This window comes from Rhizophagus irregularis, chromosome 30 (assembly GCF_026210795.1).
Source record: "Rhizophagus irregularis chromosome 30, complete sequence".
NCBI lineage: Eukaryota > Fungi > Glomeromycota > Glomeromycetes > Glomerales > Glomeraceae > Rhizophagus > Rhizophagus irregularis.
In genome coordinates this window covers 1377082-1398062 of record NC_089458.1, presented here as the reverse complement: position 1 = coordinate 1398062, position 20981 = coordinate 1377082, and the positions used below count along the sequence as shown (strand labels likewise).

At 27.7% G+C, this 20981-nt stretch overlaps 9 protein-coding genes across 10 annotated transcripts; 5 read left to right on the top strand and 4 right to left on the bottom strand.

The window, feature by feature from the left end:
- Positions 1-1053, top strand: OCT59_021734 (uncharacterized protein). Of its 2 annotated transcripts, XM_025317425.2 has the most exons (4): positions 2-113; positions 188-268; positions 338-459; positions 544-1053. In XM_025317425.2, the coding sequence occupies exons 1-4, from the start codon at positions 44-46 to the stop codon at positions 889-891; spliced, it is 621 nt and encodes a 206-aa protein (XP_025178262.2). In that variant the 5' UTR covers positions 2-43; the 3' UTR covers positions 892-1053. The 2 variants fall into 2 exon arrangements, with proteins under 2 accessions (XP_066005818.1, XP_025178262.2); XM_066146710.1 differs by having other exon boundaries at positions 1-113; positions 188-1053.
- Positions 1042-2674, bottom strand: OCT59_021733 (uncharacterized protein; the record flags this gene model as incomplete). Its single annotated transcript, XM_066146709.1, has 9 exons — positions 1042-1301; positions 1373-1431; positions 1504-1548; positions 1616-1643; positions 1709-1918; positions 1994-2116; positions 2183-2395; positions 2463-2588; positions 2672-2674. 9 exons carry the CDS (start codon positions 2672-2674, stop codon positions 1062-1064), a joined length of 1047 nt encoding a protein of 348 aa, XP_066005817.1. The 3' UTR covers positions 1042-1061.
- A 126-nt stretch (positions 2675-2800) lies between these two features.
- On the bottom strand, positions 2801-4431 carry OCT59_021732 (uncharacterized protein). Its single transcript, XM_025317424.2, has 8 exons — positions 4249-4431; positions 4055-4178; positions 3882-3986; positions 3757-3808; positions 3522-3682; positions 3381-3458; positions 3213-3296; positions 2801-3132 (listed from the first exon to the last, which is right to left on the bottom strand). The coding sequence occupies exons 1-8, from the start codon at positions 4387-4389 to the stop codon at positions 2936-2938; spliced, it is 942 nt and encodes a 313-aa protein (XP_025178260.1). The 5' UTR covers positions 4390-4431; the 3' UTR covers positions 2801-2935.
- Positions 4432-4542: 111 nt separating this feature from the next.
- Positions 4543-5111, top strand: OCT59_021731 (uncharacterized protein; the record flags this gene model as incomplete). The annotated part of the gene is made up of 3 exons (XM_066146708.1): positions 4543-4791; positions 4879-5022; positions 5107-5111. Exons 1-3 carry the CDS (start codon positions 4548-4550, stop codon positions 5109-5111), a joined length of 393 nt encoding a protein of 130 aa, XP_066005816.1. The 5' UTR covers positions 4543-4547.
- Positions 5112-5171: 60 nt separating this feature from the next.
- On the top strand, positions 5172-8526 carry OCT59_021730 (chaperone ATPase hsp78; the record flags this gene model as incomplete). Its single annotated transcript, XM_025317423.2, has 8 exons — positions 5172-6517; positions 6595-6650; positions 6741-6818; positions 6898-6962; positions 7035-7205; positions 7292-7448; positions 7516-7583; positions 7663-8526. 8 exons carry the CDS (start codon positions 5172-5174, stop codon positions 7801-7803), a joined length of 2082 nt encoding a protein of 693 aa, XP_025178259.2. The 3' UTR covers positions 7804-8526.
- A 3399-nt stretch (positions 8527-11925) lies between these two features.
- On the top strand, positions 11926-13678 carry OCT59_021729 (NEDD8-conjugating protein ubc12; the record flags this gene model as incomplete). Its single annotated transcript, XM_025326017.2, has 8 exons — positions 11926-11973; positions 12111-12148; positions 12226-12368; positions 12597-12692; positions 12763-12851; positions 12926-13073; positions 13178-13296; positions 13625-13678. The coding sequence occupies 7 exons, from the start codon at positions 11926-11928 to the stop codon at positions 13285-13287; spliced, it is 672 nt and encodes a 223-aa protein (XP_025178258.2). The 3' UTR covers positions 13288-13296; positions 13625-13678.
- OCT59_021728 (uncharacterized protein) lies at positions 13516-15070 on the bottom strand. Its single transcript, XM_025323281.2, has 8 exons — positions 14991-15070; positions 14855-14930; positions 14720-14779; positions 14559-14659; positions 14309-14487; positions 14186-14230; positions 13974-14117; positions 13516-13903 (listed from the first exon to the last, which is right to left on the bottom strand). The coding sequence occupies exons 1-8, from the start codon at positions 15052-15054 to the stop codon at positions 13718-13720; spliced, it is 855 nt and encodes a 284-aa protein (XP_025178257.1). The 5' UTR covers positions 15055-15070; the 3' UTR covers positions 13516-13717.
- Positions 15071-15249: 179 nt separating this feature from the next.
- OCT59_021727 (uncharacterized protein) lies at positions 15250-16936 on the top strand. Its single transcript, XM_025317422.2, has 8 exons — positions 15250-15293; positions 15372-15480; positions 15555-15636; positions 15704-15783; positions 15854-16094; positions 16168-16261; positions 16331-16459; positions 16533-16936. The coding sequence occupies exons 1-8, from the start codon at positions 15270-15272 to the stop codon at positions 16560-16562; spliced, it is 789 nt and encodes a 262-aa protein (XP_025178256.1). The 5' UTR covers positions 15250-15269; the 3' UTR covers positions 16563-16936.
- Positions 16594-17902, bottom strand: OCT59_021726 (uncharacterized protein). The gene is made up of 5 exons (XM_025317421.2): positions 17626-17902; positions 17407-17547; positions 17224-17342; positions 17026-17152; positions 16594-16947 (listed from the first exon to the last, which is right to left on the bottom strand). The coding sequence occupies exons 1-5, from the start codon at positions 17880-17882 to the stop codon at positions 16647-16649; spliced, it is 945 nt and encodes a 314-aa protein (XP_025178255.1). The 5' UTR covers positions 17883-17902; the 3' UTR covers positions 16594-16646.
- Positions 17903-20981: the final 3079 nt, after the last annotated feature.

Sequence of the window (20981 nt, the reverse complement as noted above, 5' to 3'; positions counted from 1 at the left end):
ATTAGTAAAAATTTTTTCACACAAAACTTATTGCATTTATAAAATGATGCCTGAAAAGACCAAAAAAGCTTTCTTAGAAATTGAGGAAAATGATTGCGCTTCTAAAAAAATCGGTTAGTACAATTTAAACTATAAAATGAAAAAAAAAATGAAAAACTTTAAATTAATTGTAATTAGTAAATTTTAGTTGACCTTCTAAATGAAAGTATAACAAGCAAGAACCCAACCAAAAGGGAGCTGAAAACTTTTCCACTTAAACCTCCAGAATGTAATGAGATAAGTTTATTTTTGCTTTAATCATAAAATAAATTATTTAATGCATGATTTAATTTTATAGTGTTATCAAGAATCGCTAATTTTTTACCACAGATAGCATTAGATAATAAAGAACTAGAAAAAAAAGACGTTAAAAGTATTGACATTGAAAATGTTGAAGGTGCAGAAAAAATAATAGAAATGGTAATTTATACGTTAAATAGTTTCGTTTATAAAGTTTACCTATCAAATTGCTTTAACCATATAAACAATGATTATATATTCAAGAATTTAGGATTAGGTATATTCGAACAAATAAAAAAACCTTCAGAGTGTGATATCATAATAAATCCAAAAGAGTCGACCTTTGATAATTCAACTAAACCAAAAATAATTATGAATGATAATGAAACTAAGAATGGGAGAGGAGAATTATCAAACGAAATTTCACAAAAATCAAATTCATATATCATATTTAAAGATGATCTTGATGATGAAAATTTAGAATCTTCTAATATAATAATGGATATTCAATCATCATTAAATTGTAAGAAGAAACCAAAAATTATTGTTCTAGATGATAATCAAAGTAATGAAGTTAAAGAGACGATGAGTTTAGGTTCTAACGCCAAATGATAATGACAGCTTAGGAAAAATTCAAATAAACTTAGTTGTTTAAATTTCTGATTTGGATCGATAAGGATTTCCTCATGAAAATATAAAAGTGTATCATTAAATGTTCTTGTTTCTTTTTAAATGAATTCTTATCCCTTATAATAAAGATATAAAGTTAATTTGAAATTTATTTAATCTAACAATAAATATTTTATTAATTCAGCAACAACTCTAACACTAAGGCTGTTTCCTAAAACACGATATCTTTGTTTTAAGGTAACTTCTTCAGGGAATGAAAAATCCTTCGGAAATCCCATAATTGAAGCAACTTCTCTTTCAGTAAAATATCTTAATTTTAATCTTAAAATTAAATTGATAGTATTTTCCGAAATTGATGAATTTATTTGATTATTGTTGAAGATTTGATCTGACTATGTAAGTAATTGTCATGTGAATAAAGATAAGAGTTGAGATATAAATAATGAATGAAGTTAATATTTACATCTAAAAATTCGTCCAATTGTAAGATTGAACCCGTTGCTTCCACATAATGATGATAACCTATAAAAAACTGGAAATTATTTCTTTCTGCGGAAACTAAAAGGATCACTTATTTATAGAACGTATATTTACCTTTGGTAAAGCAACAACTACGGCGCGAAGATGGTTTTACTATATCTGTAAGCAACATGAGCGTTCATTGTCAAGGTATAGCAAGGTTTAAATAAAACATTTTTTGACTTACCAAACAATTTTCCATATTTTGTCAAGGTCTATAACCAATTAGTAAACAAACAAGCAAAGATAGATAAATAATAAATTACAATATTACGATTACCTTATTGGGAATAGAATATTTCTCATAATCAACATCATCTTGTAGAAAATCACTAATAGGTCTAATATTTATCTTTGAGAGTAATGAATCTGAATCTTCATTATTTAATATCTTTATTATATCATTAGAGCGCTGACTATATCGAGAACAAGGAATATAGTATAAAATTTTTGAATCAGACACTTTGAAGTCAAATGGTTGTTTTTTTGCCTATATTAATAGTGTTTAAGTTTCGTTAATATTGTAAAAGGTACCTCCACATATACGTATTATGTTTATATTTACCAGCAAGTAGTATCTTAACCTTGAATTTGGAATGCCTAATTGTAGCGGTGTAATAAAAAATTCTTGAAAGTTATAGTTACAATTTTTTAATTGAGTTACAAGTGTATTTCTAGTATCAGATTCCTATAAAAACGACGTATTAAATAAATTGCGCTATCTTTATTAATAACATTGTTCGTAATTACTCACTTCGAATCCTTTGACATTTTCAATTAAAATGTAAGTGGGAGGAAAAGACATTTTTGATAACATATCAATTAAATATAGAAAAGATTTTGCTCGTGGATCAGATGAACCTTGATGTAATCCCATTCTAGTATACGGTTGACATGGTGGAGACATTAGCCATATATTGGCATTAAACGAATCATAATAACTTATTGGTAATGATTCTATACTTCTCTAACAAAAAACCGAAAAATTACTATTTCGCAACACTGTAAGTTAAAAGAATAGAAATACCAAGTACCTGCTGAACAATTGATTTTTTCTTTTCTTTTTCGAGATTATGTTTGTATACCGAATTTGCTGTTGTGTTTACATCGAATGCTGCGAGGAATTCGCCAGAGTTGTTTGATAGTTGGAAAGCATAATGCTTTCAAAAGAAAACGAAAAATTCGATATTAAAAAAGAACACACTTATTTTAACAGTTGAAAATATAAACAAATTTTTTTTACCATTCCACCAATGCCTGAATAAAATTCTAATATTCGATGCATTTTGGTACTAAATACTTTTGATTTATAATATTCATTTTTTTTTTTATTAACACAAATAAAAAATTTGACATTTGATTTGATTGGTTAGATAATTTTGATCGGCGACATCAAATTTTGTAATAGTATTGTAATGTATTAGACTTTAAAATTGATATTTTACGTTTATACAAAGCAACAACTTGTTTTTAAACAATAAAAATTGTTCTGCTAATCTAAATGAAATTAGTTATGTAAATAATTTTTTTCCGATACCTTTTGTCTAGCTTTGTAAATGATTTCTTCCAAATCATTATTACGTTCCAAGTCATCATCTTCCTTAGGTGGAGGTTCAAGGTAAGCCATGAAGGTACTCTCAAGAAATTCATCAGCAATCTCGACTGTAGTCTTATATTTAACCTTTGGAGGACTGCGTGGGGTAGCTGTTTGAATTTATTCAGCCAAAGAAACATTAATTATTTTGAGAATAAATTTTAAGCTAAATATTTGTGATGTTACATACCCTTATCCTTACCCTTCGAGGAATTTTTACTTGCTAACTTTACTGTCCGTTTATGTTTTAATAAGTGTGTCGATTGATGTTTATCTACAAAGTACAGGAAAAATTCATTAGAAATTTTCAAGATAAAATTATTGTGTGCTAGCTCACTAAAGCCGTCATCATTATTACCAGGTTTGACAATGTAAATTTGGGTTGGAGTCTGAGGTGTCGGAGGTGATCGTGGCGAAAACTCGAATCTTTTTGTTTCTGAAAAAGAATCGATATATAAAAAAGTCTAATATGCAATCTTTAAATTAAAATAATAATTACGTTGTTGCTTCTTCAAAAAATTCGTCCCCGATTTTTTAATTGAAGCGACGAAAAAAGGATCCTTTTTATGCATATTATCAACCATAACATCATCTTCATTTTCTGTATCAGAACTTGAAGGTTCAGCTGATGAACTTACTGATATAACTGTAGTCTTTTCACTTACAAAAAAAAAAATATGTAAATAAATATCTAGAGAAGTAAACGCTAAACACGATTGTATATTCCATATTACAATTCAGAACCAATCAGCTTCTTATGCCCCAACAATTTATGACGTGGAGGTTCTACAAATATATTATTTACTAACTTTAGTTTAAGCTATTTCCAAATACCATACCACTCATCTATAATATTTACCTGCAAATAACTTTTTATATCCACGAGTGCCTTTGGGCATCTTTTCAGGAGTACGAACATAAGCATCGGACGTCTGAGTCATTTCGTCAACCATTCTCTTTGGGACTATAATTAACCATTCGCTCGAATTCACTTAATTAAAACAGTAAAATGGCAAATGAACCGATACACACACCGGTCTTCAATTGGCACTCCTGAAGACTTTTTATTCTTTTTTTTTCTTCTATATTCTTCATGACTCCACCAATCAGATGGCTGATAATGTCTATTTGGTTCTTGCAGACTTTCAGACTTTTGCTAGACCACAAACGAATATAAATAAACTCGAGTTCCTGAAGTGTATGTGTATTTACAAGAGCTCACTAACCTCTATTTTGCTGACGGCATAAGCCAAAAGTTTCTTTGTAATTTTGCATCTTTCAGAAGGGGGATAACTTGAAAGGTATGAAATTACGTGTGGTGGAAGTTCCTTGAGTGAAATGTGTTCTACAGCGGTTGTTTGTGACATTTGATTTTCAAACAAAGCAAACAAAGGGAACGCGTCAAAACTATATCACTAACTATATCCCCCTGACTTTATTAAAAGATGCTTTTTACTTAATTAGGTAATGATCTACAATTATCTCTGATAAATTTTCTTGATTAATAATAATGATTGAATGAACAATGTCTCGTTTTGTGCAAAAGACAATTTATATTTCACGTCAAGTCAATTATTTGACAAGTACTTCTTTAAAAAATTGTCCTGCTCTATCGAAGCATTCTGCCTTTGCGCAGAGTTCAAGAAATTTTCATAAATATGTAATTAAGAATAAAAAACAAGTTTTTCAAATTTCCAACACCTTGCATGCGAATTTTCGTTCAAAATTTATATTTAAACGATTTTATGACGGAACACATGGAGCACCAGGTATTTAAGAATGTAACTTATTTATCCTAATTATTTATGTGCATACGCAATGACTTGCTGTTTACTGCTTTTTTAATAATTTTGTAGGTGGGATATTTGGTAACCAAGCACCGCCGACACAAAAAGGTTCAGCTTTAGAAGAGTTTGGATATGATTTAACCAAACTTGCAGCAGAAGGTAAATTAGATCCCGTAATCGGCCGTGAAGAAGAAATCAGGCGCACAATACAGGGTTAGCCTTTACGATACTTAAATGTCTTTTTATTGTAACAATTCGAGAAATTTCTTGGCTAATTATTATTTATTCAAAATAAAGTGTAAGTACCCCCATCTTTAGATTTTTTCATTGAAATCAATTCTTTTGAGTGGTTCTAATTAGTAATGATCAGATTGTCCCGACGAACAAAAAACAATCCTGTGTTAATTGGCGAAGCTGGTGTTGGGAAAACTGCGATCGCAGAAGGCCTTGCCCAAAGGATTATAAATGGTGAAGTTCCTGAAAGTATCAAAGACAAAAAAGTTATAGCTTTAGATCTTGGTTCTATCATAGCTGGTTCAAAATTTAGGGGCGAATTTGAAGATCGTCTCAAAACTATATTGCGTGAAGTTCAGGAGTCCGAAGGAAAGCTAATTCTATTTATTGATGAATTACACAATTTACTTGGACTGGGAAAGGCTGAAGGTTCAATAGATGCTGGAAATTTGCTTAAGCCTGCTTTGGCAAGAGGAACCTTAAGATGTTGTGGTGCAACTACCATTGACGAATATCGCAAGTATATCGAGAAGGACCCGGCTTTGGCGCGTAGATTTCAATCAGTTATGGTTGTAGAACCAACCGTTGAAGATACAATTTCAATTCTACGGGGTCTTAAAGAAAGATATGAGGTTCATCATGGAGTCCGCATTGCGGATTCAGCTTTGATTGCCGCTGCCACATATTCTCATCGATATATAACTGATAGGTTCCTTCCTGATAAGGCCATTGATCTAATCGACGAAGCGTGCTCAAAACTTCGTCTTCAACAAGAAAGTAAGCCTGAAGCAATCGAAAATCTTGACAGGCAAATAATTACTCTTCGCATAGAAATGGAATCATTGAGGAAGGAGACAGATCCAATATCTAAAGAGCGTAGAGAGAAACTACAAAAAGAACTGGATGAAAAACAAAAAGAATCAGACAAGCTTAATTTACTTTGGCAGGAAGAAAGAGCTAAGTTGGGTGAAATAAAAAGTATTAAATCTCAATTAGAGCAAGCAAGAATAGAACTAGAAGCATCCCAAAGACAAGGCAATTTCACCCGAGCTAGTGAATTGCGTTACGGCATTATTCCAGACTTAGAGAAAAAGCTTCCTCAAGATCGTGAAGAAGAAGGTTCCGAATCACTAATACATGAACGAGTTACAGCTGATGATATTGGAGCAGTAGTATCTCGAATGACGGGTATTCCCATTCATAACTTGTTACGAAGTGAAAGGGATAGGTTACTTCATATTGAGGAAAAACTTTCACAACGCGTTATTGGGCAGGACGAAGCGATAAAAGCTGTTTCAGAGGCAATAAGACTAAGTCGTGCAGGCTTACAAAGTCCCTCCAGACCAATCGCCTCATTCTTATTTCTGGGACCAACCGGTGTTGGAAAGACGGAGTTATGTAAAGCGATTGCAGAGTTTTTATTTGATACAGAGTCTTCTATTGTGCGCGTAGATATGAGTGAATATATGGAGAAGTGGGTATTATATATTCTACGTGCAGTAACTAGTTTTTTTTTTAAAAAAAAAAGTTAAAAATTGTCGCTTTATTAAGATTTGCAGTATCGAGATTAGTCGGCGCTCCACCTGGCTATGTTGGGTATGAAGAGGGTATTTATTATTTTCCATTTTATAATTTTTTATCTTCCCTCCCGATTTTTGTTAATTTCATGTTTCCTATTTATGCAATTCATGTTACAGGAGGTGAACTTACTGAGGCTATTCGAAGAAAACCATTTGCTGTCGTTCTTCTGGATGAGATGGAAAAGGCACATCGAGGTTGGTTTAAAAATGTAAGATTTCAATATTGTAATTATTTCAAAATCGGGCACTTTACCTTTATTTATTTGATAAATAGACGTCGCCAACCTTTTACTTCAAATTTTGGATGATGGTTTTATTACTGATTCTCAAGGCCGAAAGGTAGTATTTAAGATAATTCATAATAAATATCAAATATTTATTGTTCGTATATTGACTACTCAATTTAAAAAGGTAGATTTTCGAAATACCATTATCATTATGACAAGTAATCTTGGTGCAGATGTTTTGGCAGCATCAGATATCACGGAAGGGGGAAAAGTAAGCGATTTGACTAAATCTGCTGTTTTAGATATTGTTAGAAGGCATTTCCCACCAGAGTTTGTTAATCGAATAGATGATATGGTAAATTTTTTTGTTAAAAATACTCGTTCATTTTACTGCGATGTTAACTAAATAAATAAATAAAAAAATATATTTTTTTAACTTAGGTTGTCTTCAACCGTCTTACTCGTATGGCTTTAAGAGATATCGTTGACGTACGTTTACGAGAAGTTCAAGTGCGTCTAAAGGATAAACATATTAAAGTCGACGTAGATGAACATGCTAAAGCTTGGTTAGCCGAAAAAGGATATGATCCTGTATATGGTACGTTATAAATTTTGAATTCTCATACCGCGCATGTATTATTATACTACTTTTATTTCTTATATAGGTGCAAGACCACTTAACAGATTAATACAGAAGAAAATACTTAATCCATTGGCTATGTGTTTAATAGAGGTAAATTTTAGTTTTTAAGGTTGAATGTATTTTTATGCGTTTTATACGCGGGTAAACTACATTAAATTTTGATATATAGGGATCTATCAAAAATCACGAGCCTGCCCGAATCAGGACAGTGAAAGTAGCTAGTAATGAAGAAGATTTGATTATTGAGAAAAATCACGAAGTATCAACAAACCCATCTAAAAGTGGGATAGACGAGTTTAATGAAGATTAAATAATTATAAATTAAGTTACATAAGCACAACATTTAATAACAAATTTAATAATTTGAAAACCGATTAAGGGCTTTTGAAGTTTATTGATTAACATAAAAAAAGATTTTTATTTTTTTAAAGAAAATATTTTATAGAATTACAAGAGAATTATTCCATTTAGATTTTTGGGAAAAAATTTAATCAGATATTTATATTGTGGTCAGACCTTATAATTGGATCCGCAAAAATCACAAAATAATATTTAGGTTAGTAAAAATAAGTCAGATGTTAATTATATGCAAAATGTAATAATTTCAATAAATAACAGATGGTTGATATTCAATAACAAAAATTTGGTTTGAGATAGTATATTTTTGCTAGGAGTAGCTTATGCTTGCTTATCAATGACTGTTAGTTAGTATTTTTATTTAAAATTTTCAGTAAAGCCATTAGTTAAATGGTATATCTCTTTTGAGTTCAATAAAGCAAAAAAAATAACTGAGTTTTATTCTTTTAAAACTAAAAAAACAATGATTAAAATTCAGAGAAATTTTAAATGAAAGAACTCAAGAAGAAATCAATTTTCCTAATTGAGAATTGCTAAAAGAATTAGAAAAAGTTTTTAGATAGTTTATTTTTTATAGAGTAAATTATGACAATTTATGCAGATTATATAAAAAAATTTTTTAGTTAAGAAGTTAACCTATTTGAACATATTATATTAATAAAAAAATAATTTATAATTTTTTTGGATTTTTTTGAATTCTGTAATTTTTTCTTTCAAATCATTAATATTAACTTTACTGATCATCTTTTATAATACATGAAATTTGCAATTTATTAATACTATAGCTAATAAAAATAAGTTTAGAAGCCTCTCCTATATAAGATCATCTAATTCAATGCTTCTTATATATTTTTCCATTTCAATTAAATTAGCAGTAGTATTACTTCAAAGTATAACGTCCAGGATAACTATACTTTTAGCAATAACATTTAGTTTAGCTTTCTTTTTACATTAATATTCAATAAGTCTATTTGTTTTTTGATAATTAGTTTCTTTATCTTTCTTTTCATCATCAGAACTAAATAAATCTACATTATTATTATCTTCTTTCTTCTCTTCTATTAAAATTTCAATAATATCAAATCCATATATATGATAATACATTTTTTTTTTATTAAAAAGTAAAAAAAATAAATCAAAATAAAAAGCAATATGATTATAATATTACTGCATAGAAATATTTAGTAAAATCTGAAACTTTGAATACATCAGGAAATTTTTTTAGGCATAATTTAGTGTAATATTTCAGAGGTAATGTAAAATTTTGAAATATTACACTAAAAACGTAATATTACAAAAGTTTATGCTTTTAAATTTGAATAATTATAGTAATTTAATAATATTTTGCTATCTACTGATCCAATTAAAACGATCTATAGCTTATTGGAATCAGCTCATCAAGACAAATTAAATGGTAGTAAAATCACATCTTTACATTTGATAGATAACTTTCTATTAATTTAAAACTTTATTGCATACTATAGAGCGTTTTATCAACTGTAAATATGTGATTTTACTACCATTTGATTCATCTTGATGAGTTGATTCCAATAAGCTATAGATTGTCTTGATTGGATCAGTAGATTGCAAGTTATTATTAATTACTATAATTATTCAAATTTAAAAGCGTAAACTTTTGTAATATTACGTTTTTAGTGTAATATTTTGAAATTTTACATTACCTCCAAAATATTACACTAAATTACGCCTAAACAAATTTCCAAATATATGATTACATCAGCTTGAAATAGTTTGTAATCTTCAATATATCCTATGAAAAGTCTTTATACTTAAAATATACTTAAAATTTTACTTAAAATAAGTGTCAATTTTAATTCACGATATACTTATAATATACTTAAAATGTACCTAAAATACTTTTAAAATATACTTTTAATGTACTTATTTTTTGCCCAAGTACTTAAATTATACTTAAAATATACTTAAACTAGAATTTAAGTACAATATAAATGTATTTTTTACATGTTTAAAATATTCTTAAAATATCTTTAAATTAAAATTAAAGTACGATATAAGTGTATTTTTTATATACTTAAAATATCTTAAATTGAATTTTAAGCGCATTTTAAGAATATTTTAAACATGTAAAAAATACATTTATATTGTACTTAAATTCTAGTTTAAGTATATTTTAAATATAATTTAAGTACTTGGGCAAAAAATAAGTACATTAAAAGTATATTTTAAAAGTATTTAGATACATTTTAGGTATATTGTAAGTATATCGTAAATTAAAATTGATACTTATTTTAAGTATATTTTAATAAAATTTTAAGTATATTTTAAGTATAAAAACTTTTCATAGGAATAATAAGATTTATCTTGCAAAAAAATATTAAGAGTCTTAAAACCTGAATCTTTATCAAATTAAGTAAAATCCATTTTAAAATGTTTTAGCAAAATTTTCAGTAAAGTTATTAGAGGATCCCAAAATATATATAGAAAAGTTAGAGGCAGCCAAAAATTTTTTACTAATAGCTGTATGTATTCTTTCAGAGCCAGAATTATGATAATTTTGGTGAGTGACCAGAAAAGAAAATATCTTTTTACTGGGAATTATTTAAAAAAGGAAAGATTCTCATGTTTTTTTTGGCTAGTTGTACGCAAACTCAGATCTGACCTTTTTATGTATATTTTGAAATCCTATTATTAGTTAAATAAACATGTTTTTAAAGTTAATAAATAAAAAGAAGTGCAAGAATAAAGTATAAGTTACTAAAAGAGTAAGGTATAAGTTTTATGAAGATAATTTGATAACTTGAAAATATATATATATTTTATATACTTTTCTGTATATATGCTATCCAAATTATTTTGGAATGCTATAATTATAATTTGGGATGCTGTAATTCATTCAATTTGTTATATAATTTACTATGTAAAATGCCAAAATAATTTGGGATACTATAATTGAATTTTTGATTTTACTTATAATTATGACAACTCAAAATAATTTGGATAATATGTATATTTTTCTGAATATATTATGACCGATAAACTACTTTTAGTGATTTGTTATGATGCAATATAACAAAAAATCAATAAGCATTAGTAAGTAAGCAGAATTCTATTAAAAAAGCTGTTTTTTTAAAAAAAATGCAAAATTTTGATTTTTTCATTTTTTACTTTACTAAAAGTTTTTTTTTTGACAAAAATTTCAAAATTTCAAAATTGTCAAATCAATATTTGTTAATATATTTATTATTAAAGTTAAAATTTTGCAATCAGTATTTTTTAACTCTAGCCAAAATTATAAATCAGCATTTTAAACTAGCCAAATTGTAATTTTTGGCTGGAATTAAGTGGTAACAATCACTGGTGAAATTTAGCAATATCCATAAAAATAAAGTTAATTTTTTATTGGTAGAAATAATACTTTAAGTATATAATTTACTTATAACCTATACTAACTTTGTCTTTCTAATACTATTTATAATAAAATTTTAAATATAAAATATAGAAAACAGTAAATTATTATTAAATTTAGTTTTTAAAGATACTTGTATTCACTAATAGTCAAACTAATAAGCAATTAAATTTGAATAGACATTAAAGCTATACTGTAAGCTTTAATAAAAAAGATTTGTATTTATTTATTGTAGAGCTTCAAAACTGACCTGATAAGTCGGGTTGATCTAAAAAATTTGGGTCGGGTAAACCATCTAACCCGATCTGACTTAAAAGAACGGTACAATATATAGCCAGTTCTTTATTAATAACAAAGATAAGGTGATAAAGCATCTGAATAAAATGGCTATCAAATGATTATATCTAGTAATCAAAGACATAATCAATTAGTTAAAATAAAAAGAAATGCATCTTTTTTGAAGTATTTATCAACTTTTTAGCTTTTAGTTTATATTGTGATTTATCATAAGAGTGTCAACAAATTAAACGAAGTCACGTGAGATGAAAAAAAAGTACAATAAATAATGTTATAAAATTTGAAAGTTAGGTGCATTAGGTGCAGGAATTTTTCAGATCCATACAAAAACCCACCTCACCTTACCACTGAAGACTTTCGCCTTTTGTCACTTAAACGGGCAGAGGTAAAATGGGTACGGTTAATAGAACATTTTTCTTATTGATACCAAATGATGCAGTATATCTCTAACTTCTTGAAAAGGTATCGGTATTAACGTCGTACTTAATTTTAGTAAAACTTGCTTACTAAGCATGGTTACACACGGTAATGCTCGTTATCGTATATAATATAATAATTTTCTTATTAAACAAAAGAATTCTCTATTCTTTGTAATAATAACTCGAATAACTCGGTAAGTATATTTACGGTAGCTCTTTTATATTTCTTATTTATCAAAGTTGAATTAAAGTCAATTTACTCTTACATCAGTTACTATACTAGAGACATTAGACTTTTCACTTTTCAATCACACTTCTCAAACATGATAAAAATCTGGTCGATCAAGAAAGATAATTCTGCAGCTGAAAAAAAGAAGCCTAAAGTCAGCGCGGCTCAAATTCGTGTTCAAAAAGGTAAAATTATTTCTTTAAAGAATTCCGTCTGGTTTCTATTTTGTTTAATTAGTTTTGATGAATCGTTGAGCCCATAGTTTCACGGTCTGTTGACCCTCTATTATCCGCAGCTTAATTTTTTCCGCCCTACTGGCAAGAGGAATTCCTACTTGCTTCAATGTTATTCTTTTTCCTTTCCATAAAATATCCGATAAGGTAACTTTATTTCTATTCTTTTTGACTTTCCAGATTTGACTGAGCTTGCTCTTCCCGACACGATGCATATGAGTTTTCCCGATGAGTCAGATCTTCTTAATTTCAACTTGTCTATAACACCCGACGAAGGTATGATTTGAGTCATTATATATGTTCTTTTAGGTTTATTGTTATTTATTACTAATATTATCTGTAACAGGATTCTATCGAGGTGGCGTGTTTCGATTTACCTTTAATATAAACAATAATTATCCTCATGACCCACCAAAAGTTCGTTGTTCCCAAAAGGTAATAGAAGAAACCAATCCTTTGTCTCTTGTTATCTATCAGTTGTTCTTGCTGAAATTGATTTTACTTTGTAGATCTATCATCCTAATATCGATCTTGAGGGAAATGTATGCCTAAACATCCTCCGCGAAGATTGGAAACCTGTCTTGAATTTGAATTCTGTGTTGGTAGGGTTGCAATATTTGTTCTTGGAACCAAATGCTGATGATCCCCTCAATAAAGGTAATAATTAAAGCTACTTCATAGAGGTGTTCTTTGAGTTAATTTCGGAAGAAAAAGATGGTTGTATAAAAAATAAATTGTTTCTAACCTTGTCTTTTTTTTAGATGCGGCCGAGGATTTGAGAACAAACAGAAAAAACTTTGAATATAATGTCAAACAGTCGATGAGAGGTAAAGATGTCAAAGGTGTTCCTTTTGATAACGTACTGATGTAGAAGATATAGGTATATGTTTTATTTTTAGTTATATTTTCTTATATTCACTTCCAAATTTCTTACGTTAAATTCATCCAAATAACAATTTATTTGTTAAGAAATGAGCTTTTTTAAAATACATTAACAAACTACATACAACTATCAAATTTTACTGATCAAATTTGAAAAAAATGTTTGTGAAACAAAATTTCTTTTCATCTCTCGATTAATAGTGTTTTGCTGTTTCGTGAGTTTAGAGATGACAATTGATTTTTTTTTATTTATTGAAGACAATTTTACAAACAATTTATTTCTTTGAGGAAATTCAGCCAACAATCATGTTTTTTTCAAATTGTAGCATATTGTACTAATTACAAAATAAATTTTTTCGGAAAGAAGAATTAGACATTTATATTTTATATATATATATATATATATTATCTGAATTGTCTCACAATTTAACACCTAATTTCTTTGTTGAGAAATTAGTAGGATCAATTACACTCTCAGGATAAGGTAAAACACCGACTCTCATAAGAGATTCACCCCCATCTACAACAATTATCTGACCAGTTATAAAGCTAGCGGCATCTGACGCTAAAAAAATTGTTGCCTGTTCAATATCTGAAATAGTTCCCTAATGAATAGAAAAAGTAAGAGGATATAATATAATGGGTTATGAAATATTTTCATCTTTCCATATTTACCATTCTTTGAAGCGGAATGCTTCCCGTAACGGATCCAGCGGCAGCTGAAGGTAATAATTTTGCCAGACCTTCTGTTTCTGCGATTATACCAGGAGCAATGCTATTTACACGAATTGAATGAGGTCCCCATTCAGCTGCAAGATTCTTGTAATTTTAAGAAATTGTGTTAAAAATTAAAGTACAAAAAACTTATAATAAATAACATTACCCACCCTACTCAAAGCATCAATCCCCGCTTTTGCAGCTGAAACATGAGACTTTAAAGAATAAAGGAATTAATTTTAATTTACAAATATTGTATATTGACATTGATTAGGAGCGTTAAGCAATATTACCTGATAGATTGTAGACTGATAGTGAAGAATGGCTGAAACATTTATAACACAACCCCTTGATTTCTTTAGATAAGGAAAACAAGCCTTTGTCGTGTTATAAGTTCCAAGTAAATCAATCTCAATTACAGTACGAAAACCTCTATAAGAGAGAGTTTCGACAGGTGCCAAAAAGTTTCCGGCTAAAAAAGATATGTCACGTGATGATACAAATCCGCAAAAAAAAAAAACGCTTATAAATTTGTTCGCATACCTGCTCCATTAACAAGGATATCAATTTTACCGAACCTTTCGATTGCTTTTTCAACTGCATTTATAATTTCTTCTGGTTTACGGACGTCAGCAGCAATTGCGCTAAATATGTGAGTTATGTTAGACGAAAGTAGAAGATAATCATAAAAATAAAATAATTACAGAATTTCTCCTCCTGTTTGTTTACGCATTTCTTCAGCTGCTTTATCGAGTCTTTCTTGACTAGTCGATAAAAATATCAATATCAATGTAATTGGCATTAAAAAGACAATTTATGTAATCATAGGAATACAAAACCTTCGGCTAGTGATAACAGCTTTTGCCCCATGCCTTATCATAGCTTCGGTCATTCCCCTACATATACCACTTCCCCCTAAAAAGCATATTTTAATGAAAATAAATCAATTAAATTCTTTATGACTTAATAAATTACCTCCTGTAACAAAAGCTACTTTGTTTTTTAAGACGTCGTCTCTAAATATTTTGCTTGTTGACATTTTAAACTATCAGATTATTGGAACGTTAGTCAGTGATCAGCGGACTAAACTTTGATTAAAAATATTGATTATGTAATTTAAATCACGATCTTTTGTTGATTACTTTTTTTTTAAAGAAATACATAATGTAAGATTTAAAGGTAAAAACATCTATGTTTCTTATATAATTATTTACGGATTTTAATTCTGACAGGGGACGTTTCGTGCAGCTTGTAATGGGACCTGCAGGGACAGGAAAGGTTAGACAGAAAGTAAAATTTGCTTTTAAACTTCTCTGGAATCAGGAATAATGTTAAAACTTAAATTTTGTCGAATAGTCTACTTATTGTGCTACAATGATAAATCATTGTCAGAATATTGGTCGTTCAGTGCATTTAATGAACCTTGATCCAGCTGCCGAGAAATTTGAGTATAGTCCTTCAATTGGTTCGTATTTTGTGAAATAAAATTTCAAATATTTAAGATTTGGGGAGATTGATCCAAATTATACAAAATTTAAGACATTCGGGATTTAATCACTTTGGAAGATGTTATGGAAGAATTACAATTCGGACCTAACGGAGGATTAATATATTGCCTAGAGTATGTAATCATATAATTTCTCTAATATTGATATTTACAACTAATTTATTTATCTTAAATCGTAAAGATTCTTACTCAATAATATGGATTGGTTAGAAGAAGAATTAGGAGAATACGAAGATGATTATTTAATCATCGATTGCCCAGGTATTCTTACAATATTTATCTTTATTGTTCACAATTCATTTTATCTGATTTTTTTTATTTATTAATAAAGGTCAGATTGAACTTTATACTCACTTTCCAATTATGAGACGTATTTGTGACTGTTTACAGCGAATGCATTTTCGTATTTGTGGGGTATATTTGTTGGAAAGTCAATTTATTGAGGATAATTCAAAATTCTTCGCTGGAGTGATGAGTGCCATGTCAGCAATGATCAGTCTTGAGATACCGCATATAAATGTGTTATCTAAGATGGATTTATTGGGAAAAGTCAAGAAACAGGAGTTAGAAAGGTTTAAAAATCATTCTATTTATTCATTCTATTCTTTGCGTCATTTTTTATTTATAATATTATTCATGATTTAGATATTTCGACCCTGACCCTTTATTACTAACAGATAAAGCAAATGCCTCAATGAGTTCGAGATTTCATGACTTAAATAAGGCAATTGTACAACTAGTTAGTAAAAATTTACAAAATTTCAGATCTTCTTGATGTACTGTTAATTCATAAATTCCTTTTTTGTAGATTGACGACTATAACATGGTCAGTTTTTTACCGTTGAATATTACAGATGAGGATTCTATAACAACGATAATGTCACACGTCGATAATGCACTTCAGTTTGAAGAAGATCAAGAGCCGAAAGAGCCAAAGGTAAATTATTTTGTTATGTGCTAGCTATATATATATTTTTTTAAAAATGAGAAGTTTAATTCTGTTTATTTAGGATACATTTGATGTCGATTACGACGAATAATATTGCAATATTTGTTGTAATAATAATATTTCGTTATTTCAATATTCAGTTAAATTTTTTTATTATTACAAAAATTTCAAAGTTTCATAAGTTCCAAGAAGCACACATAATTAGAGGATAATGAATATCTTTATCATAGTATCCTTGTTCTTCTTTCAAACTTCGTTCATGACATTGCCAGATTTTATCATCATATTTTACCAACAATTCAACACGAAACTCATTGATAGATTCTAACAAAGTGATAAATGCTTGTAAACTATCACCTCGATGTGGTGCACATAAAATAAACAAACTTTCATCTGACTTGTCATTACTGGTTGGCTTCTTTAAGATAGAACGCACAACATGAAGAAGGTGGTGATGTGTCTCTTTATCAAAGGTGCTGTTGAAAAGTTAAAATTAATATTTTATGAACCATTTTCTCTTCAAATCAAGAACATACTGTATATTAGATAACTACCAATCAGCGCATATAACTATATCATATTTAGTGTCATATACCGTATTCTTATTCCAAAGCATTTGCATGGAACATATATCTACATCAAAGAAAAGATCCTTATTCGAATTCAAGATAGTTTGGATATGTGTAAAATAGTATTATTAAGAATAACATAAACAGAAACACATTTGTGCAATCTTTATTTGAAAAGGATATTATTTACGCAATTAGGATTTCCATCTGTTAATGTAACACTTTGAGGATGACATTTCGCAGCTACTATCAAACCAGCTAATGCACACATTCCGCCGCCTAACTCACACACATTTTTATTTCTTAAAAGAAATGGATATATTAGCATTCATACTTATCAATAAAAAGTGAGTTAAAATAACTTACCTAAATAATTTCTCATTTTTCATACAGTAATAACCCAAAACCTCTTCTGCTGGCCAAATACATATATTACCTGTATTCAAAAATCCTGAATATTCAGAAGTAAAAGATGTTTTCAAATCAATTGCCTTAGGAATTTTTATCCTGTTACATAGATGAAATAACGAAGATTCTAAATAAAGTTTACTTTGCAAGTATATAGAAGAATCAATCACAATTTACCGGACATTTAAAGTCAAATGATCATGAAGATCATAAGTGAACCACTCTTCACTCGTTAAGTCTTTTTTTTGGAGAGAAAACAAGTTAAATCCTCGATGTTGTCTTTGTGAAATTTGAGATGTATAAATATCATTAATATCTGATGTTGAATTTATTAAAATTTTCTTATTTTGAGTATTGGATGAAGAAAGAATCACTGATTGGAGAAGTTTCCATCTCGATTGTGCTGCTATTTTTTTAGGATCTCGAGAATTCATTATGAATCGAAAACGTTATCGATCACTAACATAAGGGGCAAATTTTTCTTATCAGTTATAATAAACATATTAAAAATTATATTATTATTTTATACATGTAGGTTAATCGAATTTATAATTCTAACCGAAATTTTCTTGATTCTTGACAAAATCGTAATTCCGGCCTAAATTTTGTTAAAATTGAAAAAATGTAATATAAATTTAATACTTTGTTCATTAGGCATTTTAAAGAATCTTCAGTATTATCAATTTTAACCAATTAGAGTCAAGTTATTCTACAAACAAATTGAATTAAGTTACAAAAACTCTTGACAAAAAATAAAAAATATCACAAGATTTTTATTAAAAGACTCTTTTAAAACAATTAAAGTAACAATTTTTATTAAAAAAAAAGAAAGAATTTTTATTATTTCTGTTTCTTTTTAATTTTCCATTCTAGAAATATTTGAAGATTTTTACATAAAAGAATGAAACAGTAATATAAATACTTTCCTTTTAATTATTTTTAAAAGCTATCACTTATAAAAAAAAGAAATACAATGTTAATATTCCTTTTTAATTACCTTTTAATTATTAGTTTTTTCCTTTTCTTTTAAGTTCAAGGATTACATTTTAAAAAAAAAGTTATATTTTTCTCTTTAGCAAATTTATTGCTAGCTGCATATTATCTTCATTTTATTTAACTTACCTTTTTGTTTTTAAGTCTGGAAAGATTACATTAGCTATTACATTAAAAAAAAAAAAAATATTTTTTTATTGCTTTTTTTTTAACAAACTTACTGTTATATATTTACATAATCTTCATTTTGCCTAACTTATTTTCTTTATTTTTTAGATTTAAAAGTAACAAAATACCAGTTCAAACTGAAATATTTAAAAATTTTTTATATAATAATATCTTAAAAGATTAAATTACTAATAAAATTTAGGGTTATATTAGAATCTGTTTAGATTTCTAAGAAAAATTTCAAATTTACTAGTAATGATCCTATTGGTTAATTAATCTAAAATGGAAAAAATCATAATAACTTAATGTAATATTTCCTTTTTTAGATATACTTTATTTATATATAGTAGAATTTTCAAAAATTCTTAATTATAATTTTAGATTTCCAATAACTTATTTTTATAAGTAAGTGGAATTTTAAATTTAGTAAATCACTGGAATCATTGTTTATTTTAAAATTGTATTAACTTTCTGCACCATTTTTTTCTAAACAGATTTTATAATAAATATACTGGTGATTTTAATAAATATTATTTTATTATAAATTTTATAAATTTTATTATATTTTAGATTTTTTTTTTCTTTTTTTTTTATGTTTTAGAAGCATTCTCATAGCTAAGCACTTATGGCAATATAGTTAAGGTTGCAGGTTAAACTGGTTTTTGAATTTGGCAAAACGTCTAAACTTCAGTTTTGTTAATTTTTTTATAAGAGTTTATTATAGTTTTGTCATTTTATATGATTTTTATAGTCAAGTTTCGCCAAATTTTTATTAATATTTTAATATAGTTTTGTTAAGTTTCGCGTTTACTATGGAGTTTCGCCCGCATCCTTAAACATGGTAAAGATTCTTAACCACTAAAGTAATTGAATGAATATCAAGTTTAACATTAACAGTTAAATCTAATTATTCACATTTATTATTTCTATCTCCACTAGGCAGAAACAAATCAGATTATACCCTTCTGTAATAATTAAGATTGCCTGCCTAAACCTCTCCAAAATTCTACGATTAGTTTCTCCAAAATTTTACTATAGTTTTATTATAGTTTTGGCAAAGTTTTAGCAGTTTTGGCATTTATAATAAGTTTCATCAGGTTTCACTTTTCTCCAGAGTTTTGCCAACTCTTTCATATAGTTTCGGCAAAGTTTTGCCATTTTGGCATTTTGCCAGCTTGCCAAAACCTCCTAGTTTCTCTAGTAACCATAGTAGTAGTAGGGTTAATGATAATAATACTACTTATTAGCACTATCAGAAGTAAGCTTCTTCACTCATATATGGTAGATATACAGTCAAACCTTGATATATCAAACCCTTGATTAGAGATCTTGGGCGAAACCAAAATATTTAGTTATTTGACTAAACTGAACCGAAATAGTTTAGACATTTAAAATTAAAAGTTAAAATGCCGAAATTCAATATTCCATAGTATTTCCATGGATTTTTATAGATTTCCATGGATTTTTAATTATAATAATTACTTATAAAAAAAAATAATAATAAATTTATATTAAAATATAATATTTTTTAAAGGAATTTATAAAACTATTATATATATAATATAATTTTATATATTTTTATAATAAAACTATAATTTTATATAATTAAAATTTAAACTTAAAAATTATTACTATATAGTTTAGTCAATGACGAAACTGAAACTGGTTGGTGACGAAACCAAAATTTTTGGTAAAAAGAGTTTAGCCAGATATCACTACCCTTGATATAGTGAATTTTTCAGACAACTATAATAAATTTCCCCTTGTTATAACGAATTAACCAATCAAATCTCTTAAAATCTTCACTATAGCCCTATAGCGAAGTTAAGGTCTGGAATTTAGAGTTCATTATAACAAGGGTTGGATGCCGAGATAATCGCAAAAAACAGAAAATAAAAAAAGAGCAAATTAGGTCTTTTTTGGCAAAAAGTCAGTTGTAAATTCTATAAGAGATGTCTGGGGTCCTATCATGAATCAAATAACAGTATTTTTATGTTTTTAACATCAACAAATAGTAAATTATCAATAAAAAATTCATAAATCTTTAAACTATTATTACTTGTTGTATATTAATATTATGGACATATAACTAATATTATTGAATGCGTCTTGATAAAATGAATCTAATGAGCTATTTATTATACAATCTTATATGACCACTGGATAATGAAATAATTGGGTATTTCTACATGATAAAATTTTAATATTATTTTTAATATTTTATCTTCAAACTGTTATATATGATAAACTATACTAAATAACCTGCTGTTTTTTTTATTTAACTTAAAAAATATCAGTAATTTTATTGGAAAAATGTTATTTTTTTTTTAACAAATATTTTTCATATTAAAATTTCTAAATTATGTATTTTT